General features: G+C 49.1%; 2 protein-coding genes across 17 annotated transcripts in view; both read right to left on the bottom strand.

Annotated features, from left to right (window-relative positions):
- ATXN2 (ataxin 2) overlaps positions 1–6,944 on the bottom strand; it is a 52,456-nt gene extending 45,512 nt beyond the window's left edge. For 2 of the 15 annotated variants that reach the window (XM_054219686.1, XM_054219691.1), the window contains exon 1: positions 6,655–6,941. In XM_054219686.1, coding sequence (XP_054075661.1) covers positions 6,655–6,773 — 119 coding nt within the window. In that variant the 5' untranslated portion in view covers positions 6,774–6,941. Of the gene's footprint in view, positions 1–6,654 lie in introns of all 15 variants that reach the window. The other 13 variants (XM_054219678.1, XM_054219690.1, XM_054219680.1 and 10 more) reach the window with 9 other exon arrangements.
- Positions 6,945–18,427: 11,483 nt separating this feature from the next.
- The window catches only part of BRAP (BRCA1 associated protein), a 15,823-nt gene continuing 6,856 nt past the window's right edge, over positions 18,428–27,394 (bottom strand). Inside the window, exons 7-13 of one of the 2 annotated variants that reach the window (XR_008469081.1) lie at positions 27,197–27,272; positions 26,423–26,561; positions 25,825–25,934; positions 24,070–24,159; positions 22,046–22,149; positions 19,284–20,796; positions 18,428–19,013 (exon numbers count right to left, since the gene is read on the bottom strand). Coding sequence is in view for 1 of the 2 variants with exons in the window: in XM_054219085.1 (XP_054075060.1) it covers positions 20,436–20,796; positions 22,046–22,149; positions 24,070–24,159; positions 25,825–25,934; positions 26,423–26,561; positions 27,197–27,272 (880 nt within the window). In the remaining variant the exon portion in view is untranslated. Of the gene's footprint in view, positions 20,797–22,045; positions 22,150–24,069; positions 24,160–25,824; positions 25,935–26,422; positions 26,562–27,196; positions 27,273–27,394 lie in introns of both variants that reach the window. The other variant, XM_054219085.1, reaches the window with a different exon arrangement.

Genomic DNA, 27,394 nt, shown 5'->3' with positions numbered 1-27,394 from the left:
AAAGGATAAAATGAAGAAAATACTAAGCCGATGTCATTATAAAAATCCAAACATACTACCTTTTAAGCAGAATCCTGTAAGTAAAGCAAATTCCAAAACCAAAAACCACTTTCAGGCCCAATCCCTACTTAGCACAGAGTCCCTTCCCTAAGACGAAACACTCAGTGTATCATCACCGTCCCTCTGATTAAGGGCCACCCAAATAACTGACCCATTCTGCAAGCTACAGAGGAGCCCTCATTGTCAGGCCCTGCCTACAGAGCTTGCTTGTAACTACCATCACAATCCAGTAAGTGAAACTAATTAAGTCTGTCCATCCCCTCAAAAACATTAACTACTTTTAATGCAAATCTGTCAATGTGTAGCACTCAGGACACTTCAAAAAGCTTTTAAATTAACCTGTACGCTCTTAAATATCTTGCAAACTGCTATGTAACACTCTGTGCCCTCCACCTCAGTTCTTGCAGTCCCAGCAGCACCCCTGCAGCCAGAAAGTCCACAACAGCCACAATTCTTCAACTTCACTGGCATGCCTTATTTCAAAGTTACGTCCTTGCTTTAAATATTTCTCACAGTGATTTAGATTTGTATCACAACTTCAGGAGTGCACACTGTAATGGGAGGCAAAATTAAGCCTTCTGTTTTATTTTTAAAAAGTCAATTTTTTTAAATAGACCCACCTTACAGATGCACAACCATTGAATTAGAGAGCCAAAGAATCATGTCTACGTTTCAAAATATCCATTGAAATCTAACTGAATGCCAACTGCATTCAATTGCTTTTGAAAACACTATGCTGACGTTGAATACAACCTTGCTCTCAAAACAACATGTCCTTATAAATAGGGCTCTTCAGTTAGTCAAGAAATCAAAGGAACTTCTCCCAATGAACATAAATATCCCTCCAATAAATTCTGCAGAATTAAGCAAGTCCATCAGAGAACCATGAAAGGCCTTAATGAGGAAAAAATGAAAAACCACTAAACTATCACCTGACTCGTTTAAGAAAACAAGTTCTGAAACAGAAATGTGGCCTCATACAGCGTCACGCATGCTGATGACATTTGCCGATTGGCAATAACTGCAGATTTCAGATGTCTAGCTGACATTTTCAGAATACTTGCAGAGTACTAATCTCACGAAAAAACCCTACTGCAAATAGCCTTTATTTAATTACCTATCAGCCTTAACTTTCCATACGGCAGCACCACAAGAAGACAAGGAGTCTCACCATTCACTAAGCCTGCCATTTAGCAAGTGGCTACCTACAGCACAGTGAGTCCTCCATGACCCTGGAACATAATTTTTGCATAATATTCAGAAAAATGATCCTCTTCCTTCTGAAAGTCATTTCACAGATGTGAAATACCCAAATGAAAGAGAGGTACAGTCCAGTTCGGATTTTTCCTTTTATTACAAGCAACAGTGTCAACAACATGGTCTTTCAAAGAACATGGCCAAAGTCAGTTCCCTCTGTTGGTCTCAAAGATTTTAGAAGATATTCCTTCCTACATCAGCTATAGAAATGGTCAAAAGTGAAAGAGTTTGCTGTCTTTGAAATAGAAAGCACTCCCATTTTTAGTGACAAGTATTCTTAGAACTTAAATAATTGGGTTGCTAGACTGGTCAGAAAGTTTGGAGTATTCCCTTTAAGCACCAACGTAAGTGTTTTAGATGTTCCATCTCCTACCACATTTCCAAAATTACTGTTCCTACCCACATTTCTTCAAGAAACAACCTGATTGTGTACATACACATTGGCAAGAGGTCCTAACTTCTACATCAGACCAAGAATAAAGAAATTCTATATACTATTCTGATCTATTCTTTAGAGACCTGACCTCTTGTTTTCCAGCTACAACTGTTAAACACAAACCATTAGAAAAAAGCAAAGACGTTCACCAAGATGAAAAAAAGAGACATTCACCAATTCTGCCAATGCTACAATTCAATCAAAACTGTGTGAATCTTCAGCTAAAACCAAGGCCATCAACTTGAGATTTATATTCCAACGGGCGAAGAATCAAGTTCATACTACCCTTTCACACATCTTTGATGCATCATATGAAGAAAACTAGGACCTTTACAAAAGCAGGAAGTAGATGGTCTTTGCCAGAAATTTACCAAGATTTAAAACAGGAGAGTAACGCTAAGAAATGGGGGTGAGGGAAACTAGAATGGTCAGTAGCAATTTGGCACTGCTACCTAAAACCACATCTTGATTACAGTAAGTACAGTAAATTAAAAAAAAAATACATTTTTGTATTGCAGAAATGTGGTTAAAGGTAAGCCTGGAAGAAGGCACAGCAGCTTGGCAAATCCAACTTGTAAACCCTTTGCTTTGGGGTAGCAAAGCCACAAGTCAGAAAAATGCTGCACCAAAGTAACGACCAAGCAATTAAACTTAGTAGCCACCTCATCGCAGGCAGAGTTACACCTTAAGAGTGAAAGTCTCCGTAAGGGCTTAATCCCAAATGCTGCACAATAAACATTTTTCCCCAGCAGCAACTTGCAAATTTTTTTCTATTTTTATGAGCACTTACTATCATATTCCTCAGCATCCCTCACCTCCCACCCTAATGTTTACATGCCAAGTAGAGCGTTTGTATAAGAAAAACAAGGTCACGCATTTATATTTTTCCAGTTAAGTGAAAACTAACGCAAGGGACACGAGTCCTTCCAGGATGTGAAAGTAAGTCTCGGGTTTTCTCTCCAGCAGCATCTTCACTTTGAGACTAAGGAACAAATGCAACCATACTGCAATCAATGTCTAGAGCAGAAGTGCAATTATAAAGACTTTAACAGAGTGAACAGATGTTTCTGGAGCACTGGCTGACATTAGTACAGCTTTGAAAACAAATTTACAGGATACTCTAAAGAACTTTCATTGCAAGTGCAGAGAGCTGGTAAAGCTTTCTTCTAAGGGAGAAATCGGAAGTACAAAGTTTCATTTAAGTGCAGTATTTGTCTGTATAAATCAAATGAACTGAAACTGTCAAATTAAGATTATACAAGAAGTCCTGCAGCATTGTTTTCTGTAGTTTTTCCCCAATACTGGTATGAATAATGTCAACTCCTGTCTCTTTACAAGATGACAACCTCTGTAGAGTCCCAAGAGGTAAGTAACATGACGCAACTCTGACCCAGTGCACATCCGTAGCCTGTGGATGGACTTAGTCATTGAAGAATCTTCTCCATGTACACTGCCATGAATCAGCTGTTAAATTAAAACTTAATCAAAAGCAGGTATATAATCTCATACTAGAGTGCATTAAGAGCGATAAGGAGAGAGACCTGCAGTTATCCATTCATTTTGCTCAGCAGTTTAGCACGGTTGCATTAAAACTGACACACACAAAGATGTTAGAACAAACTAGAAAAACTCTGAATGGCACATGTGATCAAACCTCCAGAACAGCCACTTCCATTATATCAGAGCGCCTCAGCACTCGACATTCCCAATTACTGCTGTCTGAACAGAATGGACACCTCTCTCCTGCCCTTTACTTAAGCCTTTAGTTAGACTAATAAAAAAGGATGTCAAGGAAAAAGGAGAAGAGTAGGCAAGAAGTGTTAAATCTCAAAAGCAAGCTACGCAGCATGGGATCATTTCAATTTTAACTCTTCAATGGGCAAAGCCATTTATAAAAGACAGTAACTTACAGTATTCTTAAAGGACTCCCAAGCCCAGTTAGGCAAAAAAGTTACCAAATAAAAAGGAAAAAGACCTTCTGTCACAATTGTAACTAGACATGTAACCATCCAAGACTTGAGTCTGAGGTGTTTTGCCTTCAGGTAAAATAATAATGGGGAAAAATTGATAACAAAAAAGGATGCAGGGCTTGAAAGAATGCTGGGAGGACAGATGCCACTTTCAATCACAGGACAGCTAACCTTCCTGTGCTTGCATAAGGGCAAAACTGAGCTAAACCACAAAAAGTAGATATTAGATAATGTTTTGACTAACACATCAGAGCAGGTTTGTGTATGAGGTCTACGTTTTTTCCAGTTACACTTCAACATGCTATTGGCATCCCCCTACAGCCCCATTTCCCATCTGCCATATTGCACATGCAGTTGCTATTAAACAAACATAGCATTTCACTTAGTGCCTCTTTATAAAAAAGGTATTAATCCTTATTGTTTTTCTTGAACATCTTTAAAGATACCTTAATTTGTGATTTTTCTCCTTACATAAAATAAATTAATATCATGAAGACAAATATGGGAATGTCTTCTTTTTTCACACAAGATTTTACCTTTTCTAATATGAAATGCATCTATCCATCATTATGAAACCACGGAAACAAAGGTAGTGAGCAAAGCTGACCCTCTGCTCATTACCAGATGTAGAAGGACCAGGTGCTCAGCCCAATTAAGTCTTACAGTAATAAACACACAGCAGAAAATTAGGTCCAAGACAGTTAACCATCAATGAGACTTCTATCCAAATCTAAGCCTTTAAGAGCAACTTAGCCATGAAACGTAACATTCTTTTGCATCTCAAGAAGATAAGAAAGAGAATGCTAGTACTGCAGGGAAATGAGCTGCAGGAAGAAAGCTTGTCATAAACTGGAGATGTTTACGTTCCTGTTTAATATAATGCTTCAAACTGAAACCAAAATGCAGGCCAGCTAAAACAAAATTGGATTTTTCAAACAGAAAAGCCACTTAGCTTTTAATTTACATGAACAGGTTTGCAACATGAACCATCTTTGAATCTGCACTCCCAAAAGACAAGACTTTTCTTTAGGACAGCAATAGGAGTTCTCTGAAGGTGTTCCACGGGGCTCCATTAGCCTAGGGACTGTGATTTTGCAGACCTTTCATTCAGAAATAACTTGAAAATGTGATTAACAAAAAAAGAGAGCATGAACACCTCTGAGGGAGCACGCCGGTTGTTTTGCAGCCCTACCAGAACTTCCTAAGGACTTGTGAAGTGGAATTTATCCAACAAAACTAGAAAGGCAACACTGGTAGGAGAAACCCAGGGGCTTTAATCTTAAAACTTGAGAGAGGAATTGAAGCTCAGATCCCCTAATCTACGGAGAGAAGTGCTCACGATCATACTGAATTTAAAAAAAAAAAAAAAAAAAGGCAGCTCTAGGTTTTGTTGCCCTTCACGTTAACCTCTACGGTGCCACTGTGTGTTGGCAGGGATAACTGTTTAGCAAAGCACAGTAAACATCATGTTCCATCTCGACAGCCATATGTAAAAACTATTAAACTATTTCAATGTAGTATTGAGGTATTATTGTTGTTATTTAAGCTCACTTTGTGCTTTTCAACCCTACCAAAGCTTTTCCGCTTCCAGCTCCACAGACTGGTAACAAAGTAAAACCCTATTTCCAGCGAGGTCCAACAATGGGACCACTGTAAATTCTGTTTTATTGCCAAATGCACAAAACTAAGGAAGGATAAAAAGTCAAGTTAAAGAGCAAGATGAATAAAACTTGAAATGAAACTGCTGTGAGTGACTATGACCTTCAAAATTGTTACCATCCTGCTCTGATTGTTTGTTATGAGCCCCAAAGAACTGGAAAAATTCACAAGACTAGTAAGTGTATTTTTTTTTTTTTCACCCTCCTCTCCCTTAAATACGTGTGAATTTTTATAGCTAAAGCTCTTTGAGCAGGAGCAGGATCAGTCTTCCAGAAGCAGTGTGAGGCACCAGGGCCTCTGCAGCGTGTGTGGGGAGGGGGGTGGGGACATGGGGAACCGGAGGGGGGGACACGGGGGAGGGACACGGGGAGGGGGACCCCAGGCTGCGGCAGAACCCCGACTCCTCGCCCCCCCGAGCTCTGAAGCAGCGAAGCCGTGCTCGGAACTACCATTCACCGCCAAGGCCAACTGGCGCTCCCGCGGCCTCCCTTCCCGCGAGAGTTTTATTGCGATTTAAATAATAATAACGATAATAATACATATATTTTTAAAATAAATAAAAATCAAGCCGATTACGCTGACTGCGCTCCACCGCAGGCGGGCCTGCACCAGGCAGGAGCGCTGCCCCCTCCCCCGCCCGGGACGGCCCCGCCGCCCCCCGGCCCCGAACCCGCCGCCATCGCGGCCGGCACCTTCCCGCCGCCGTCCCCCCGCGCACGTGCGGCCGCCGGCTACGGCGCCTCGCCCCCGCCGCCCCTCGCCTCCCCCCGCCACCGCCTCCTCAGCAGGCGGGTCACGTTGGCCCGGGGGAAGCGGCCGCCCCTCGCCCCCCACCGCAGGCCCCGCCAGGCCGCGGGGGGCTTCGCCCGCCGCGGAAAAATGGAGGTCCCGCCGTGCCCTCCGCCGTCCCCCCGGGCCGCCTGAAGGGCACCCGGGCCGCGGCCTGGCCTCGCGGCCTCGCCCCGGCGGCACTGCGGAACCGGCGGGCCCCTCGCCGGGCCTGCGTCCGCCCCGCCCGCCGCCATGCCCGGCTCCCGCCCCGCCGGGCGGAGCCCCCCGCGCCGGGCCGGGCCGGGCCGCGTCCCCCCGCCATGCAGCAGGCCCCGCTCCCCCTCCCGGCCGCGCCGCCGCCGCCGCCCATGGAGGCCGGTGCAGGGGAAAAGGGGGGGGGGGGGGGGAAGGAGGCGGCGGGGGAGGGGGAGCGACGCCCGCGCCGGGCTCTCCGCGGCGGGGCCGGGGCCGCGGCCGCGCCCGCCGCCGCCACGCACCCACCTGCCCATGTTCTGCCTCCCGCCGCCCGCGGCTGACGGGAGGCCGGGGCCGCCGCCGCCGGGGGGCTTGCGGTTGTTGCCGGCGGCCTGCGCCGCCGCTGCCGTTTGCTTGAGAGACATGACGAGAGGGGAAGAGGGACCGGGGGTGCGCGCCGGGACTGGGCGAGGGCCGGGTCCGCGGGGCCTCGCTGCGCTGGCGGGGCCGGGGCGCCGCTGGCTCGGCCGGTTGCTCCCAAACAGTGCGAGCGGGGCGGAGGGAGCGGAGCGCGACGCGGAGGGATCCGCCTGAGGGAGGGGGGAGAAGGAGGGGGGAAGGCCGGACCGGGCCGGCGGGTGAAGGGAACGGCGAGCGAAGGGGCTCGGCGGTCACCCCCGCCGCCTCTCGGGTACCCCCGCGGCGGCAGCGGGGTGGCGGCGGGGCGGGGGGAGCGGCGGGGCGGCGGTGGCGGAGCGGGCGAGGGGGGCGGACTCTTTACGGGAAGTCGGAGGGCGCCGCGGCGGTGCTGCGGCAGGTGAAGGGGCGGAGGCGGGAGGCGGAGAGGGGAGGGGGACACGTGAGGCGGCGGCGCGGGACGGCGGCGGCTGCCGCCGCAGCCCCGGCCCCGCTGAGGGGACGGGCTGGGACCGGCGGTGCCGTGAGGCCGCCACGGGCGCAGCTCCCCCAGCCCTCACAGCCCGCGGTAGCCGCACGGGCAAACCCGAGCCGGTGCCAGCCGGGCGGACACCTCCGGCGAGCGCTGCGGGCGGGGACGGAGAGAGGGGGAAGGAAGGAAGGAGGGAGGGCGGCCCCGCAGGCCTCGGCCCCTGTGGGGAGCGCTCCCCCTCGCCCGGCTGCGCAGGGGCCTGGGTTGCGGCCTCCGCTCCGGGTCGGCCAGCAGGCTGAGGCCTGGCTGGGGCTGGCCCCGCCCGCCCTCCCCCCGCCGGGCCGCCATCGAGCAGGAGCGGGAAGGCGGCGGGTTGGGCCCGGCAGCGCATCGTTTAAAAGAAAGCGGTCATGGAGAGACAACAAAATTCGGGGGGGGGGGGGCGGAAAATGGCCGAGCCACCGAGTAGCTGTGAAAGGCGAAATGGAGAACCCCAGCCCCCCCCCGCCCTCGCTGGCAAAGCCGCAGACCGGCTCCTGCCTTTTAACCACAGAGATACCGAATTATCGCCACTGAACACATCCCATCGCCCTCCTGCTCGTGGAGCCAGCTGCAGGAAAGCAAGATGGGGCTGAAGGGATTGCCACATCCCTTGCTGGCAACCCCTCAGTATTACGGATTTCTGGGTTTGCTTCCCCACCCCCCAGAAATCGCCGCAGTCCAGAGAAATTAAGTTTTGCGTTGCGCTGACAGACAGAGGATATTTAAGCCCAAGATGCCAGTTTCCCCATTGCTCTGTGCTGTTCCCCATCCACCATCACCGGGCTTCCTGCAGAAATTTAAGGTGCAGCGACTTGGTACCTGCCTTATGCAGAGCAGTGGTTTCCCCGACTGGTACCAATACATGAAAATAAAGTCTGGTCTGTCCTGTTAAAAAAAAAAAAAAAAAAAATCCATGTACATCTAGGATTAGTAAGAGCAGATGTAACATGAAAACCAAGAGCTAAATTGATTTATAGCCATGGTTACTCAAAATGCTCCGAGTTTATTCATAGAAATGCTCTCGAAATCCCACAGGATTCAAATGTAATAAAAAGGAGCGGTGCTTTTAGGCAGGCATTATTTATACACCTTGCTCGTAAAGCAACAGTTCCCCATGCGGTTGGAAGAGTTGTGGGTGGCAACACACAATGGTAAAAAGATAACAAATATTTAACAGCTTTCTTAAATTAGCATTTTTCCCTACAGTTTTGACTGTTGAACTGCTTGCTTTGTTTTACCTTACAGGCCCAAATAACCTTGTGGTTAACGCGTTATTAGCTAGATGACAGATACCAGCCAAAATGGGCTCAGCACAAAGAATTTTTCCATTGAAAATACTTGCCCTAGACAGAGCCAGCGGTTTTAAAGAAAATACATTTTTCAATCACTTCAGTGGACTCACAAGACACTCTGTTATTTCACAGCCACGGAACCGAGAGGGAACAATACCGAGGATTTCTGCAGACCAAGAGTTTCTGTAGGAGACACGAGCAGCCGTGGAGCTGGAGGCGGATCACGCTACCACTGGCACAAATTTTAGGACCATTTACTGTAAAAGCAGAAGTCTGTTTGTCTGCACGTGATGGGATAACTAACATTACCTAAGAGAAGCTAAGAAAAGACCTTTAAATATATATATACACGTGTAAAATCCACTAGCATAAAACCCCCCTGCATTTAACCGACCTTTAGGATACTGTTTTGTACATTTTCTATATCTTTTGGTTGGTTCTACTGGACCTCAAGCGGAGGGTCTCCAAGTGCTACCACGCTAGGAGAAATGCAGCAGGGAAGGAACTTGAAGAGCCAAAATATGACTTGAAACTAACTCAAGTAAGCTACAGGCAGCAAAGATTACTTACTCGACAGCACGTGTCGTCAGTGCGCTTTGCATTTTAAAAGAAAGTTAGCGAGAAAAAGCACAAGGAAGTCTGGTAAGAGACTGAGTAGAACGTATCCAGGTCACTTAATAGCTGGGGTTTTTTAAAAGGACGTTGCTTCAATGCTTTTTCAGCTAAGAATATTTACAGTGCACAGCAATTAGTCGCTATTTCTGTGGCTAAAGGTTAAGAACTATTAAAGAGCCTTCAGTATTTTGAAGTGGCAGCCGTGCTGTGGGGTCCTGCTGGCGAAGGTGGAGCCCTTCATATTCAAAGATGTCGAAGATACAGAAATAAGTTCCACGGGCAGAGACGGTTTCCAAGACATGATATCAACATACTAAATTATATTTTGGGGTGGCATGACATGCTTGGAAAGCAGTGTATGAATAAGACTTGTGTTTATGTCTGCAGTAATGACTCAAGTGCAGTTGCAGTTTGACTTGTTTTCTCCTTCAATGTAGTCTTTGTTTTGTTAAGCTCTGTTTGCCTGTCGTTGTGCCCTCCCTTTTTTGTTTGTTGAGCATCTTCGTAAAAAAAACACATTAAAGTAAATATGGAAGTGACCCAATATCAAATAGCTCTGGCAGAAGTGACCACCAGAGAACCTGCGGGTTGGTTTCCAGTAACAGCTGGCTTTTTCAGTGACCGCGGGCACAGACGCTGCTCCTCACCTTTCTGTTGTGAGCGCACATCTACAGTGGACTACCCAAATTTCCAGTGTAATGGGATTATACTGACAATTAGGGCACATCATTCCCTTTACTTCTACCTGCACATGTTCTTCTTTGATAGCCCACCATTCCCAATATTCTGTATTTATTACTTTATAGTTTGATTCTCTCCATTCTCCCTTTTTTTGGCTATTCCCTACCATTATAGCTACTAGTTTGGCTGCAGATGAGGTTGTGACAAAGGACAGCCAGCAGTCGATGCAGTGGTCTAGCTGTAGAAACGTTCAGGATTCGGAATCACTTCCTCTGTGGTTAAGAAAGAAAAGCTACAACAATTTCTAAGGGAGAATCATGTTCTGTTTTGTGCTTTCTGTCCACGTTCCAGATTAGAGCTGCTCTTTTTCAAGACTACTATTTTCATTCAGATTTGTGACTACATGTGCAGGCTGGATTTGCATACGAAGATGAATGAGTCTGATAAGATCATAATTTACCAGGAAGTGCTACGTGATGTAACATTTCCTTGATCTAACCTGCTGTTAGGTGGTGTGCTCTCTTCCTTGAGCTACCCAGGGTGATCCTCAACAGCATTCAACAAGATGAAACACGCATGCCTTCGGAGGGACAACCGGCACGGGCACTCGGCATTTATTTTAAGCGAAAATCAGCTGCTCGAGAAGCTCACAGAACCGAGCATTTCTATACACGTGTTTTCTCTTCCCTGAAGATTTCTGTTATTTAGTCCCATTGTCCCTAACCCTGTTCTTGGAGGCTAAAGCTTTGTGAACAGTGCTATGGGCACAGGGGTCTCCGAACACTTGGAAAGACATTAGGAAAACACATCAGGTATTCTAACAAACGAGAAGCATTTCCCAGAGAGATATGATATTAGCTCGTCAGCAAAGCTGACGTTAGTTTTAACTGATGAACGCACTACTGGCCGAAACAGAGGGAGATACATACATGACAAGGACCATAACCAAAGCCCAGGTTCCAAACCGAGCAGGCAGGACAACTGCTGCCTACCTCTGCCTTTCCTCCCCCCCTGGTGTCTTCTCATTGCCTGCAGCCCCTCGAACTCACAGCTCGGTTCCAAGCAGAGACCAGCTCCCATCAGATACAGTTTTTGATCCGCACTTGCACTTCTATCGTAGAATCACAGAATAGTTTGGGTGGGAAGGGACATTCAAAGGCCATCTAGTCCAACCTGCCTGCAATGAGCAGGGACATCTTCAACTAGATCAGGTTGCTCAGAGCCCCGACAACCTGACCTTGAATGTTTCCAGGGATGGGGCATCCACCACCTCTCTGGGCAACCTGGGCCAGTGATTCACCACCCTCCATTGTAAAAAATTTCTTCCTTATATCTAGTGTAAATCTTCCCTCTTTTAGTTTAAAGCCATTCCCCCTTGTCCTATTGCAATAGGCCCTGCTAAAAAGTCTGTCCCCATCTTTCCTATAGGCCCCCTTCAAGTACTAGAAGGCCACAATATGGTCTCCCCGGAGCCTTCTCTTCTCCAGGCTGAACCCCCCCAGCTCTCTCAGCCTGTCCCCACAGCAGAGGGGCTCCAGCCCTCCCAGCATCTCCGTGACCTCCTCTGGCCCTGCTCCAACAGCTCCATGTTTTTCCTGTGCTGAGGCCCCAGAGCTGGATGCAGGACTCCAGGTGGGGTCTCCCCCGAGCAGAGCAGAGGGGCAGAATCCCCCCCCTCGCCCTGCTGCCCACGCTGCTGGGGATGCAGCCCAGCATACGGTTGGCTTTCTGGGCTGCCAGCGCACATTGTCAGCTCGTTTCCAGCTTTTCATCCACCAACACCCCCAAGTCCTCAGCGGGGCTGCTCTTGGTCCCTTTTTGTGGCTATTTCTTCCTGGTTTCTCCCAGCCCACCAGCAGCCCCCTCCAGCTCAGTTCAGGCAGGGTGCGGGTGATGGACGTGCCTGCTGAGCCATGCGTGCCACCCGCTTCTCCCGCAAGCAACAGGAGAGGAAGGGAAATGCTGATGTCCACGGAGCTCAGGAGAGAGGTACAGAAGTGCCAGGGCTCCTATTACCTATAACCACCATTTTAATGAACCTTGGTCTCAGTTTCCAGTGGCCTCGGACACTAAATAGGGGCATTTCCTTCCTCAGGCGGCAAAGCTCCAGGACCTGTACGGCGATGCTCCAGCTCCGTAGCAATCGTTTTGGGACAGAGCTGCAAACTGGGAGACACCAATTCTGCCCAGCAAACTGCCAGGCAATCCTCCACCAAGCACTTTCTGCTTTTCGATTTTGCATTTTTACAAAAAAAGGTGGTGGGGGGGGGAGCACAGCCTAGCTCCTGCTCAGCGGCAGCACACAAAGCAATCGTTATGCCAAGATTTAGCTCTTAAATCCCTCAAGATCTGGTGCTCACGGAGCATAAACAACCTTTGCCTCACAGCCTCCTCGAGCTCTACCTTCCATGTTTCCCGAGCGCAGCCACACAGACCTGCCGCTACCCACCCTCTCCCCGTCCCTTCGCCGAGACAGGCATGCCAACGAGAAAGCCAGTTGCCATGGCATTTTTTTTTCCCCCTACAGACAGATGTCCATTAAAAACCAAGTCAGCCTCAGGTTTGCTTCATGGAGCAGCTCTCGGTTATTATTACCAGCCCGCGAGGAATTTCCACTGTGCCCCTTCACCTCAGATGTTTCGATGTGCTTCAGTATTAATCCCCAGGGATTAGAAGGAAACTACTCCAGAACAGGCACAGGTACATTCAAAGGACAAATTTAGGATTGTGATCTTGTTTTATGTTTTTGGCAGATGACTACCACATGACCGCGTTTGGAAAGGGTTGGATTTTTTACCTCTGGCACTCTTTCCCTTGTTTGCTAAGACCCTGTGCTAAAATCATCAGGCACATTGGAAGCGAGATGCCGAACTTTTTCCCCCTCCTCTGACACGTTACACCTGGGGCTCAGATCTGGGATTTTGGCTTCAGGAGAAACGTCCGTGCCCCAGCCAGGAGCATCATCCGAGCCTCCATCCACGGAGAAAGGACTGCCGCCCCTCCGCACGGCCACCCCGGCCTCCGCAAGCAGGGCTGAGCACTTCCAGCAAACGCACGTGTATCAAGGAGTGATGTCTTCTTCCTTGGCTACAAGGCCGCGTTTTTATTTAAGATTGGAAAAAAAAGCTTAATGGATTCCATACTCCTCCTCAGCCCATCCTGCCTCTGGTGGGGGCCAAGGGCTCGTCCGAGGTGTCCCTAGGGAAAAGCAGGGGAGCTTCCTACTACAGTGCTGGCAGCACATCTCCAGCGTCTCCGCGGGGGGAGATGTTCAGAGGGAACATCCCTCCTTCAGAGGGAACAGCCCCCCCTCCATCGTCGGTGGGGCATTTTTATTTGGCCGGTATTTTTATTTGGCCAGTAACAGCACTGAATACGTGAGAATGAAATGCTTAAACTTAACTACACAGTGAAATTAGTTTTCCTTGCTAAAGCACCGCAGTGCTAAGACAACGGGTAAAGAAATCCTCTTAGTGATGTCCAGGGAGGGATCTCCCCTCTCACATCTGGGTCTGAACCTGGCAGAGCTTCAAACGTGTTCTTCCTTGAGGCTGTGGCACTTGGGAGACGTTGGCCTTCTGCGTGGGAGCTGACATTTTGGAGACGTTATTGCAGCTCGGAGCCCTGCATCCGGGCTGGCTCACAGCGCGTTTTCCACAGGAGCCTGGGTCTTCCAGGGAGCCAAACGCCACCACTTGGGCTGTAGGAAGGACAAATCCTCACAGCTCTGTCAAACCACCGGCGATGAGCGCAAACCCAGATGTGGGGTCCCGAGGGAACGCTCCTTTCCAGCCTTGGAGTCACTTCCCAAGATGAAGCGTTTAGATTTCTCCTCTCTGTTATGGCTAGTGCAGCTGCAAATATGATCAAAAATATCTAATCCTCTTAACTGCTTCTGCAGTTTGACTCCCATTGCCGCAGAGGAAAATGCTGTGATTTCAGCACGCTGCCTGCAAACCTCGGCTTTTACACCCTTGTTCGTTCCTCCCCGTTGATTTCTTGGAAGGAGGAGTAGGTGTTTGGCGATGATGCTGCCGGGGTACGTTAGCAAGGGATGGAGGCCAGGAGCTCCTGGGTCCCGGGGCTGTGCTCAGCTCTTGGTGCTCCTTCCCCGAACAGACAGGATCCAGTTGGGGTTTCTTCTTTGCTCCAGCGAAGCCGGAACATGTTCGAAAGCTGCCAAGAAGAACTGTTTGGAAAAAGACCTCTTTGCTCCTTATGCAACCTCTGCACTTGCAGAGGGAAACTCTTGGCACGGCTGTGCTTGGACAAGATGGGCCGGTTCCCCCTCCATCATTGCGGGGCCGTTGGCTGCAGCAGCATCCCCATCTCCTGAGGGCAACTCCAGCTCACCCATCTCGAGCTGCTGCATCTCCCGCTCAGCTCCTCCAGCCCTCACAGAAGGTTTTCCAACCAGGACTCCACATCAACCATGGATTCAAGCCAACGGCACTAGGAGTTTCTCCAGCCTACGTTAATTCTGCTTGGACTAAGATTACCAGTATCGTAGAGGGATTGTTCTCGGAGATCCAGTCACGTTTTACACGCTAAACAGATTTGCTGAGGTTTCACTTTAGGTTTACAGAGCTCAGACACGGAGACCATGAAGTTGCTCACACCTGTAGTGGGTGCCTCCCCGCGCCCCAGGGAGAAGGAGCCCACCAAGGTGGGTTTGTTCCATGTGCGCAAAGCCCTCTGTTTTACAGGGCAGGAGCATTCGTTTCGTCACCTAATGGTGTCACACATCAATACAGGGCACTAAATATCACAAAGTCACATATGAATAGAGACACGAGGGAAGGGGGAGGCTGGGAGGCACAGGCATTGTAAACGGATGTCGAGAACATCATCTTTGCACCTTTCCATAGGACCCGGCAGAAAACCAAGGTGGGTCCTACACTGACACTGTCCTCCAAGGCCAGTGCCAGCACATGGGGACACTGATAATAGGCAAGACAAACAGCCAAGCTGCAGCCTGCCTCCAGGAAAGGCCCTCCTTAAATGCATGAAGGCAGCCCGGCCGCTGGGGCTGGGGCAGCCGGGTGGGTTTTGGTGGATGTTTTGCAACCTCCCCTGGCATTAGGTGGAGCACCCGTAGCTCCCTGCCCAGCCCAGGCTCCCGCACACCCCCGGGCACAGGCACGGGGGCTCCACAGCTCAGTTTAAGCACTTGTGAGAGCACAACCCCTTCAGCAGCGCGCAGAAGAGAAGCGTGGCCGCTGAAGTGCCACCTTCAGCCGACAAGGAACGTGCAGGGCCCAGCCCCAGAGACCAGCGCAGCCCCGGGGATCTCAGGTTGGGAATAAGACACACACTTGGCACAAACAAGACAATGGCTCATCCTCCCCCCGCCGCCCCCAAGCCCACAAACCCAGGTAACCTGTACAACCACCAACCCATCCCACTGCTAACTCTGTGCAAAAGACCAAAACCTCAGTCTCCTGGTGAGCTCACAGGTCACGCCAGTGAGCAGCAAAGCTTTCCACTGCTTCCCAGCATCAGAGCCGCTCAGGAAACCCTCCCCCAAGGACCCCCACCTACCCCAGAGCAAGCTCCAGCTCCAGCAAGGCAGGGGCCGCCCCAGGTGCAGCAGCTTTATAGGAGCTGTTGGCCCTGAAGGAGGTTCAACAGGGACCAGTTTCCTGGTGGGGAAGCAAACATCGCGCTCTCTGGGGTGTTGGATGTTTTTAACCGGCTTGGGATGGGAGGATTTTGACTCTCCAGCTCCCTGCGAGAAGGTGGAAGGAAACCATGTGAGCGTCTTGAGGTTTGTTGGCTAACTCAATTAACCAATTACTTCCAGGTCAAGAAGGGGCAAAGCTATAAATGCTGCTTGCTGCTATAAATAATGTTTGCTCAAGGGTGGTGCGGGAGCAGGAAGTGTTAGGTGTGGGGCTGTAACGTGGGCTTGAAATGAACGCAAATGTCACAAATTGCTTCCTCCTTCAAGCAAAGCTGTCGCTATTTTGCCGTTGCTCCTCGGAGGCTGAAGCGAACCAGCGCAGAGAGCTCTTGCCTTGGGAAACGTGGGCAGGAATTCAGGCTGGGGAATGGATACGCAAAAGTCCTTCCCCTGCTGCGAAACTCCCCTCCCAACACTGCTGACTGTCCTGGTGTAGGACCCGCTGCGGGGAGCTGCACCAGCCGGATGTGCCTGCCTTTAAAATGCAGTTATTAGACCAAAATGCTCACTTATGTAAAAAAAATATCAAAAAAACCCAAAAAACCCACAGGGGGTGGTGGAGGGAAGCCCAGGAGAAATTGATGTGAATTTCTCAGTGCTCAAACAAGAACAGACAAGTCGGTTGGTGCAAATCAAGGCAGGAATTTTCCACGGGGGCCTTAGGGAATCGGGCTGCGGTGAAAAGGTAAAGGGAGGGGAGAGCAGGCGGTTGGGATGGCAGCGGGCCCCGCAGGGAGCGCAGCATGGCCATGGGTGCTCCAGCTCCTCGGGTGGACAGACAGGCACCCGCGGACCTCTGCCGTTGGGGTGATTCCGTGTTTGCTAGTGGCACCACGGAAAAATTCTTCTAGGGCACTAACCAGAGAGACGGCACCTCACCTGGGTCCTCAGGTCCTACAAGAGCAGAACCCGTGTGACGGAGGGGATTAATTGGTGCTGAGGGACAGGTTCTTCCCAAGAGGCAAATTAGCCCACCAAAAAATTAATGGGTCCCTGGAACCATGTGAAGCAGAGCGATGTCAGCCAGGCGTCTCACCCCCAGCTGCGGTACCCGTGGCCAGTGGGGCTGCGCTGGGGGGGCTCTGCAGGCTGCTGCTGGGCTGATCCCGAAGGTGCTCATGGAAACCCACCAGCAGGGAAACCAAGGGCTTCTGGAGCTCAGGTGGCGGCAGGTCTCATGGGCCACGAGTTCCTCTCCCACCCCAGCAGATCCTGCTCGGAGCTTGGGGGCGTACCCTGAGGGTGCTGGAGGTGGCGGGGGGGAAGCCCACCTCGCTGTTGAGTCCCACCTCGCAGCGCTGCTAATCTGGACCTGGTTATTTGCTTGTGGGGAACTTCCCAAGGCACGAAGCAACAACAGCTGAGCCCTGGGCCCCGGCTCACCCCGACCTGCCCTACAGTTCCCTCCCAGGGAGGGGGACATGGTCCTTTCTGTCCCTGCCGTCCCTCCGGCTGCGGGCGCTGCTTCTCCTGGCCGATGAGAAGCTGTGCTGACCCCTCACCCCGTCTTTCCGCCTCTCCCCTCGCTCGGGAACAGCTGCTGCAGTGAATCATTTCAGCATCCTCAAAGCGCGGAGGACTCTGCCAAGCTTCGTGCGACTTCTGGCTGTCACTCCGCTCCATCTGTGTTTCTCCATGGCCATTTTAAATCCCACAGCCTTTCCTGCGGTCCCCGATGACCTCCTCGCATGAGCGGGTGGGTGCTCTCGCTACAGAGGTGCAGAGCTGCCGTCGGAGCTTTTTGGGTGTTTCTGTTACCGTCCTGCCCACGTGTGCAGAATCACGACTTGTTTTGCTGTCCCGTTCCCTCTCTGCCAGCCTGTGAATCATGGACCTTTCGTGGAGGGAACAGCAGGATCCAGTGAAGTTTATAGAACGTACTGGCCACCAGCAGCCCTTTGGGGGACAGCAGGTTCCCCGTTTCTCGCTCCTGCTAGAACATCTCTCCATTACCACCCTGTAGCCAGGGCCAAGGCAGGCTTTGTCCTAGAGCTCTCTTTGATACCACTCCAGCCACCCGACGCAGCACCGATGGAGACAGTAAAACCCCTTTGCTGTTCATTTGGGGGGGGTGTGCGTGTTTCTTTCATGATTAAAAAAAAAAAAATAATAAAATATTTTAAGGAGCTTGGCCAATCTCAGCTGTCCAGTGCTTGGGGGAAGTTTTCTGCTGCTGCAACCCTCTACTGTGGCGACACTGAGTCATCAGCCACGAAGCTGACCTGCTGTTTGAGACACGGATGTCAAAACCTGATGACAGGCCGGAGCGGTCTGAGCACCGCTGCTTTTTCCAGGCAGTCGGGTGTCTGGGTGGTGGGTAAGGAAGAGTCACAGACCAGCCTTCGCTGGGACTTTTCCCTTCACCACAAGCCACGTGTGGGCTGAAGCCACATCAGCGCCGCTTCTGCCCTGCGGCCAGGTCCAGCGTGGTCCCTCCGCGGGCGAAGTCTCGCAGGGGAAGGTGCCCTCAGCCACCCCCAGCAGGAGCCCAGGGGAGCCCGGTGCATCTCCAGCGGAGAATAAACACCCAGATGGACACTGGAGGGTGCTTTGCCACCTGGGATGATTTTAGGAGAAGCTGGAGGGGACTCAAGGGCTGAGGGTAATTTGGTTGAACACAAAAGCATTCAACAACCCTTGTTTTTTCTGCATGAGCTGCCCCCTTCTCGTGAGCCAGAGAGAATTACCCTGCCTTCTCTGCTCATAGCGGCTCAGCTGAACCGAACCTCCCCCCAGCCCAAAGATGACAAAGAGCCCGTTTGGACAGCTTCGCCTTTGAGTGAAAAAGCAGACGACTTCAGAGAGAATAAGGCGCATGTTTTGTCGTTGTCCCTGCCATCTCCTCCCTCCACTTCCAGTTAAAGACACAAACAAAAATACCGCACGCTGTTTTAATTTTCAATCACATTTTTTGAAAACGAATTCCAAGATATAGTACAGCATCTTAGTGTTCTACACAAAGCAAGCTTTCAGCAAAAGGTCAGAGGATCTTAGATGGTGTAAAAATATATCTCAAATAAAATAGTTTCTATAGGAGAGCAAGCTGTGTTGTACATCTCTAGGTCCTTAGAATAATTTACAGAAGGCAGAGGCCTGGTTGTACAATCCACACACTAGAAAAGAGTTAGTGTACATTCATGCTACAAAGGTAGAAAAGGTCGAAGTTCCAGGCGATTGGGGCAGATCTCCAAACCCAAGCAGAGGATGCAACGAGTGCACGAACAAGCGCCCTGTATTTCAAAGTGAGGAAGTTCAACGCTTCCAGTCCATAACGTCAGGAAGCAGATTTCAACGACTCACCTTCCAAGAATCATTCTATTTATTGTAACTCATTCCTTTCAACTGGCCGAAAAAGAACAACTTCTAGCAATAAAGGACTAGCTGGTTTATTTCTGTGTTGCGCTTTGGAGCTGGTAAGTCAGAGCAGTGTTTTCAGCACTACAGACCAAGATCACGGCTGTTCCTGCGGTTCGAACAACAGAAAAGGATCATACTATGGTCTGGTGAGACAACTGCGGGGCTCCCCAGCCCTTTTTAATAGAGAATTAGCCTTTAAATGCTCCGATTGCTGAGCGCAACACAACAACCAGGACAGGCACTTCTCCAGCCAGGGTAAAACTCTTCCCACCCCAAAGCATCACGCTTGATGTATATTCTAAAGTGAAAACCAACCAAAAAAAGCCACAAAACCACCCAGATTTGTCCTCAAATTTCCCTTACGGGATCTACATACTTTTGGGGCAAATAACATGAAAGTTTTGCCAGCCGAGATTTTGGGCAGAGCCACGTTTCGGAGCAGAACGGGCAGCGCGAAGTGATGGCAGTAACTGGATACAACAGCTGCATCTAGCGGCGAGGGTCCGGTCGTGGGGCAGCGCGCGCGGCTCGGCCGCAGAGCCAGCACAGCAGCTACTGCGAGGGCTGGGTACAGGCAGGGAGGAAGAGAGTTTTTAAAAACGCCGCGTTAGTCATTCCCCTCACCTCGCTCTGCGGAGAGCGGCACGGGAGCTTATGCCAACACATCCCTCCTGCAGCTCACGGAGGGAAGGCACACACGCCCTGCTCCGGGAGGATCAGGACACCGTGGCAGCCGTTAATACAGAACATGTACCAGCCTTCGCAAAGATCGCTCTATTTCATTTGTAGAAACGCCTGTAAAATAACCACGTTATACAGTTTCCAGAATATAAAACTTCCATGCTTTCTGCCCCAAAGGCAGCAAGCACCGGCCTTCCACAGGCCATCTTTAAAATGAAGAAAGAGATAGTAGCAAAGTCCCTTAAAGCGTTTAATATCCTAGGTTACAAGCCTTGAGGACTCGTTCAGTTTCTTATGTCACTAAGATGGTTTGTTTTCCTTTTTGTTTCCAAACTACAGTTCTACTCCTGCACTAGCAGTTCTGCAGCATCAGGACTGCACATACTAAAAGGAGATGTATACGATCTAATTTACACTGTTTATTAAATAAAATCACTTCTTAGTTGAGAATACTTTCAATCCAGGAGAACTGGAGAAGCCTTACACACTGGGCTTAGCCTACTCTACAGCATCCCCGTAGGGAATGCGATATTTAACATATACACACCCACCCCAAACAGTACACTCTCCAAGAAGAAAGTCAAACGCATGATGGGAGGGGCTTTGGAAAGGTAGGAAGGCAAAATGGTCATTAAGATCTGCCTAAAAATAGCTAAATAGTGCAGTGAAATGCTTTTAAATAACCACAGACACCTCCATTGACTGGCAGCCAGTTTTATGAGCAGCTCTGAAGACAATTTCTAGCTGAGCTTTAGTGAACTGGGCGTCCCCAGCTGGAGTCCCGAGGGTGAGCCTGGCCTACCACCAGCGCGGCCAGTTTCAGGATGGGAGCAGGGCATTCGGATTTTCATTTGCCCCTCTTGCCGCGGCCTCTCCTGGAAGAAGGTTTGCCCGTGCTCCCCGCGGAGGAGCTGGCAGAAGACGCCACTGCAATGTTGATCTGTCCTTCCTGAATCTCCTGTCGGGTCTCAGCTGGGAGGTGATTGATTTTCTGTTGCGTCTCTAAGTAGAACATGACATCCCGCAACTGCTCCTGGATCTCAGAGATCTGCAGGTCCTTCTGTTCGCAGGTTTCCTTTAACACTCTCTCCTCCTCCTTTAGTTTGTTCTGAAGCAAGGCTTGATTCGCTCGCAAACACTTATTCAGTTCTTGCTCCTCCTTCAGCTCGTTGGAAAGTTTAGCCACTTTGTTATTCAGCTGAGAACACCTTACAAATAGAAGCACAAGTCAGGAAAGCAGCGCACGGTACCAAGATCAAACACCGCTGCATCCTTTATTTCCAATCCCTTTGGGCAACTGACCCCCAGCTCTCCTCAGCCCCACCAAGGCCACCTGGAACTTGGTTTTCTGGCAAAAGATGGGCAAGGGGGGCCAACACAAGAGGACTCTGAAATCCCCCCCCAGGATTTCCCACCCAGCTTAAGGCTTGTCCGTATGGTGTTACCTGCACGTGGAATAGGATGTTGTGAAGCAGAATCCCTTCCTTTGTCCCTCAAACCGCATAACCCGGGAGAATCCCTTCCCTTGCGAGTTGGGCAATTCCATCTGGTACCAAAGGCCAACAGAGGCAACAGGCGGGGGGTGTGGGGGAGCACGGGACTGTAACCTTGAACACACGCTGCAATGCGTGTCACCGAGAAGGGCACAGAGATTACACGGGGTCCTTAGAGAGCTCAGGGCAGTCAGGGACTCCCAGATGCTGGCTCCCACCACACCCCGAGTACAAGACCCTGAAGATACGACTTGACTGGGAAGCATGATGCTCCCAGAAGGATATCAGTAGCCTCCCGTTTCACAGACAGTGCTTCCCTGCTCCTAACAACCCAGTGCTTTTGCTCTCAAAGTTTGCTGGCATCGTACACAGCCCGGTTTCCACTCAGCAAGGCGAGCCGCGTGAACCACAGCTCACCAGCCCGCGCCTCCCTGCTCCAGGCAGGGCTGCCGGAGGGGCAGCGGTGCCAGGGGCCCGGTGGGCTGGGAGGAACAGGGCCGGCAGTCCCACCTAGGGAGCTGGAACGCGCTGATCTGCACAGCTCCCCACGCTTGACATCTTTCATCCAGGCACTTCCTAAGGTCTACGTTTTTCTCTGCGCTGGGTGAGATGCCTCTGCTGAGCTGCCTTTCTTCTCTTCAGACGTATCCGCCAATTGCAAACCAGACTGGCGTCTACTTCTGAGCAGGCAGAGGAAGGATTACTGAATGCTAAATATGCAGACCATGTAAAAGGAGCCAAGAGCCCGAAAGCTGCGTTCCGCTCAACAGGCACTTTCAATTTCTGAACACCTACAGAAATGAGAGCTTTTTTTAAAAATAAGCTGTGCTCTCAGTATACCAGTTTAAATAGCTCAAAATTGCCCAGAAATAGCAAGATTTTTTTTTTTTTTTTTTTCCTTTTTGGATGTCAGTGCGCGGAGTTTTAATGGCTGCATGGAACTAAACCTGGCAGCGGTACCCACTTCCTTTCGACAGACTGCTTTTCTTTGAGCAAGTCATTCAGCCTCTGTTCCAGACTGTCACACTTCTCAATGGTCTCTTTAAATTTGCTCTTCATGTTGTTAATCTGTAAAAACAAACACACAGGCATTTCAAAGAGATCAAAGTCCTCTGCGCTCTCATTATGACATTCAATTTTTCTGGAGTGGTTTCTAGACTTTGCCCAATTACTATATGCAGGTAAACAAAAAACCAACCAAACAAAAAAAAGGCTTAATTTTGATGAATTTTGATGCGGCCCCTCTGCACTACACCTCGCAGTACCCCAGCGAGGAACCACGTTGCCGTGGAAGCTGCTCACACAGAACAGCAACTCGGGCTGCAAATCTGTGCCAGGAGGCACTCCATTCACACGAAAGCTGCAACTTCTTATTGACTGCAGTTAAGCATTCCTTTAGCCATTCTCTCAGACTTTTTTTGTATCTGTCAGCAAACTCGAATTTCCATCTTAAGGCTTTCCAATGCTGGGCTTTTGCTCATTTTACATTAAACTTCAAATAAATATGGGCAAAGTCTGGAAATTAACATGCTACTTTGCTCAGCACTGACTCAGCAGCCTGCTGTCATAAGGCAGTGACCTACTGACACGAATATCTTACTCATGCTAAACGCAAACTGAAACACACGTACGGTGGCTTCCTCTTCCCCTCTGCTTCACGACTCAGCACTGCTACCGCTGAAAACACCCAAGCTCTCGTTCTCTAGGCACCGCACAGAACACGCCAAAACCTCTAACATAAGACTTACAGGAGATTTATATGCAGAAATACTTGTTTCCTCTGTATTAGTGTCAAAAGCGTGCTTGCATGTAGTGGAGGCAAGAATTTAAAGGAAAAATGCTTTCCTGGAGGAGCAATCTGGATAAATGTCAGTGTCAGCACACATGGTGCCTTCACTGATGCCAGAGTCAATGCAGAGCAGGTTTTAAGCCTTCCGGCCTTAATCACCGAATGTTTATGCAGCTGATGGTTAATTTGGGGAAGTAGCCTGAGCACTGATAATGGAATACACTGCATAGTGGCACCGATCCAGACAAGGCTTACATGGAGGGAATGCCGTGAATAAAATCGTAAGGATCTTTAAACATGAAACCACATTTGGGGCATGTATCATAGTCGTTTCACTTTGAAGTTTTTTTCTGGATCGTGTTTCCTGGTCATGCGCAAGATGATTATTGCTATAGTTTTTCCTTTTATAGGGCCCTCCAGAAGATTTCTGGGACTGTTCTTTAGACCGAGGTCAATGACCACTATTTCAACAGTCCTGATTTCTACATTTACGATGCTACTTAACTGCAGATACTAAATGGTTAATTAAAAGTCATGCAGAAAGTTCAGTTAAGGACTCAACCCTAAATCCTGACTCACGTTAAACCTAGTTGAAAGGATCTATGTAGAGTGGAAAGCATTAAAATATTCTCAGTGGATTTTTGCTCGTGACATTTTGAAGCAGTCCTGCCTACAGAATGCTTTATAGGAGGAGACTCTGAACTTCTCCCAAAGGGTGATGAGGAGAGATGGGGGATCAAAAAGAAAGGGCAAATCAATATGCATTTGGAGCAGAAAGACAGCTTCCACTTTCTGCAGCCGAGCAAATTAAAGTCATATTGTCTATGCTACACTAACCATCCCTAGAGACAGACGTCAGTGCGAGACGGATGGCATCGGCAAGCAGGGATCCTGCAGCAGCACAGACTTGTTTTCACCACTGCTGCTGTTTCCTGAGCAGCACATTTAAATCAACCTTCAATCTAGGTGGCAATCTACCTACTTCTGCACCACTGAGCAGCAAATTGCTAGATCTGAGCATGGAGATAAGGGATACGTCTTGGAGCCAATTTTCTCAGCTGGTAGCGAAACAGGCTATGCGAGGCCACGTCACGCAACAGTCAGGCTGTATGAGAGGCTGACTCCATCTCCCATTTAACTGAACAGTGTCCAGGGGCCTGTTTCAGCAGAGTTTCACACAAGCCCACAGCAGAGCTCACCTCTTCCGCTGTATCCTTCTCTATACGGACAATCTTGTTTTCCCAATAGATGCGCTGCGACTCCAGCTGGCTTGTTAGCAAATACGAGTACTATAAACACAGAAGACATACACAGAACAGTCAGCTTTTCCATAAGGGTGGCTATGCTGATTAAGAAGCCCAAAGGACTCCAATATACAAATCCATTTAATTAGATGAAATTGAGCATACAGGACATTCTGAACATTCGTGCAAACTGCAGATCCAGCAGATGCGTTTCACCAATTTGATTTTAAAAATCAACATTCCTTGATTTTTTCTGAAGTCAAGAAAAGCCTTTAGAGCACAACAGCAAGGATCAAGTAAAAGTTCCGCCAAGCCATACCCAGTATCATGCCAAGAACTTTTTAAAGATGAGACAGATTTTTCATTGTAGTAGCAAAGCTCTACAAGTTTTACACTCCACAGGAAAAGGAAGCATCAACCATCCCTGTCACGAGAGTCTGAGATCCCAAAGGTTGCTGAGGTCCCCATTCACAGCCCAAAACCCAAGGCAGAAGGGTAAGTGCACATATCTAGCTTCACTGTAAGAACATCTCTGGGAAAACATCCTCAGCTATGTGTAACTATTCAAAATTATTATTCTCCAAAAAGTACGGCCCATTCCAATGTTATTTTGGCATCTGAACAAGGATATATGCCTTACATCCCATCTTTTCCCTCCTGGTTCTGCAAATCAGTTACGAGAAGGTTGGAAAACGCGATCATTTCTTATCATCAGGCTAATAAGCACCAAATTAGGCATTCACTACAGAATTAGACATGTGCAAAAAGCCTTGAACAATCTCAGCAATATAAGAGCCAAAATACACTGATAAATTAATTCTGTCTAGAGACATTTGGATCTCATAAGCTAGAGAGGTCTCACACTGTTTAAGCACCAACCTCCCAGAAAAAAGGGTTAAAAATAGCTGTTCTAGCATCTAAGTCTTACTCAGAAAAATCACAGAAAAGCAACCAAATATTTATTTGAGCAATAAGCTCACAAAGTCTGGTCTCTATGGGCTGTTCCTCCTCAGATACCCTTGTGTCTAATGCGGCTGAAATCATGCTGCAGTGTATCTGCTCAGCGGAGCAGTAATTTTGAGTTTCTCTCCTTTACCCTTCTAGTTAGGATAGGAGAAGCTGGCCAACAGGTACAAAATAATCATTACCTGTTCAAGCGAAGGGAACAGAACAGGGCTGGTATCAGAGAAGCCTGTCAGCTTTCTTTGATAGCCAAGGTAAGCACACAGCTATGGATTCCTACGTACTTGCCCAGTTTACAAGCTAAACTACTCGAATTGACAGTTCCGTGCATGTCCTGGCTCCTAAACCACACTAGGAAGGGTCTGGTGAGTGAGTCCGGGCATTCTCAGGGGCATTTCTCTCTCCAGTGACCTGAGTGTTTGTAGCAGCGTAACCAGCTAATCTTCAATCTACTGGTGCACACAGGACGAAACTGCAGCCAGCTTACGCTTAGCTGCATTGGCTCTGCAGAGCCAAGGAGAGGGTGGTTTTTTTTTTTTTAAAAAACAAAACGAAACAAAAAACAACAAAAAACCCCAACAAAAAACACAGCAGTAAAAGCATCCTGCTTCTGCCTGAAGATGATTGCCTACACGCAGGGAGCAGGTCTGCTGCATAAGCTGATGTAATTTTCCCATAGTCATATCTGGATTTGAAACACTTCCACACAGCAGCACAATGCAGAGTCCAACAAGCCAAAATATTTACCTCTAATTGCAAGGCATCTATTTTCTCTTCCTGACACATATCTCCCTCGCACTCATACTGAACTATCTTCCCATCAGTTTTACTTGCAACCAGTCGATGGACGTAGTTATCTGAAAAGAGAAAATTCAACCACAGGGAGTTTTAGCTTCAGAACACCCAGGCTGACACCAGTGGAAATACTTTATGCAGCACAATTAACCATGCAGACTGCTGCAACAGCATATTAGCAAGGCAGAAAGCCAACAACAGATGTATTTGTTATTTAGCAGACTTCACACAGACACCTTACAGGATATTTATTACAACAGCCCATTCCCATACCTCAGGGCAAATTGATGGAAAGGGAGTAACAAACACATTCCACAGAGACTACAGGACCGCCCCGGTTCATTACAGAATCATGTTCTCCCTCCTCCATCTGCTACAGACTCACAAAAACTGCTATTAGAGAGGAGATAGATGTTCCCAAAAGACAAGGTATTAGTACAGATGCAAACCCCTTAATCTCCGAGCAAACTCTACCGCAAGTACTTACTGAAGGGTCCCGAAAGCTGTTTTACAAACAAGGTCATCCTACAAGAGAAGACGGAAAGCTTACCTCCGGCATAGTCCCAGACTCTGTGGTTGGTCAACTGCATTGCGTAGGTGTGCTGGGTCTCCTCAAAGTGTTTGTAAGCGTGCCGACTCACGTATCGGCCACAGCCTATGTGCCCACATATTAAGCAGATCCAAAGGTTCTGTCAACAGAATGAGAACGCTCTGTACATACAACGCTGTCAAGCAGTGGTATCAGCACTTTGAGAAAGCGTGATCTAACGCCGATGGCCTGCTGATGCTCTGCACATCCAGTCACTTCCTTAGAAACCAAGAAGTGTTTGCTTTTCTCCCTCCTTCTTTGAAGCCTTGCTCCGCTGAAAGGCTGAAGAGAAGGAGGTACCTGCTCATCCAAGCCAATTACAAGCCTGCAGGTGCTGGGTACGCATGTGGGGCATGGATGGAAGAATGGCCTCGGCTAACAAACAAATGAGGCACCTCAGCAGGGCCACAAAAGCAAGTCTGAAGAGCACAGACTAGAAGGGACCACTGAGTTCAGTGTTGGTTTAGCTGCCTCCTTATCATACTTATCACACACACTCTGATCAGCTTATGTGCTAATACTTCTTTCTAAGAATCAGAAACATTTGTCAGAACAGGAAACCTGGGAGACAAGATCCCTTCCCAGTACTGATTCCAACTCAAAAGGAAAGCAGATATACCACTGACTGGTAAAATCAGCCTGAAAGCAGCCACAGAATTAACCCCAAAAGCAACTAGAGCAGCTGCGCAGCCCGATCCAGTCTAGATCTCACTCACCATCCACCCACCTACTTACTTCTTGAACTCCACACTCAAAACACTTGTTCTCTTCCACTGGCTCAGGCGTTTGGCAGTATCTGCAGACAGGACACCTAGAGGGCAATAAGCATCATGATTAGACACAAGGAGCTCCATCTTAATATTATAGTAATTAAAAAGAGAGCCAGAGAGCTCAATGCCTTATGCAGTGAAACACTCCTTATGTGCACGCATC

The sequence above is a fragment of the Rissa tridactyla genome, chromosome 13, assembly GCF_028500815.1.
Source record: "Rissa tridactyla isolate bRisTri1 chromosome 13, bRisTri1.patW.cur.20221130, whole genome shotgun sequence".
Classification (NCBI taxonomy): domain Eukaryota; kingdom Metazoa; phylum Chordata; class Aves; order Charadriiformes; family Laridae; genus Rissa; species Rissa tridactyla.
This window is presented reverse-complemented; position numbering and strand designations above follow the sequence as displayed.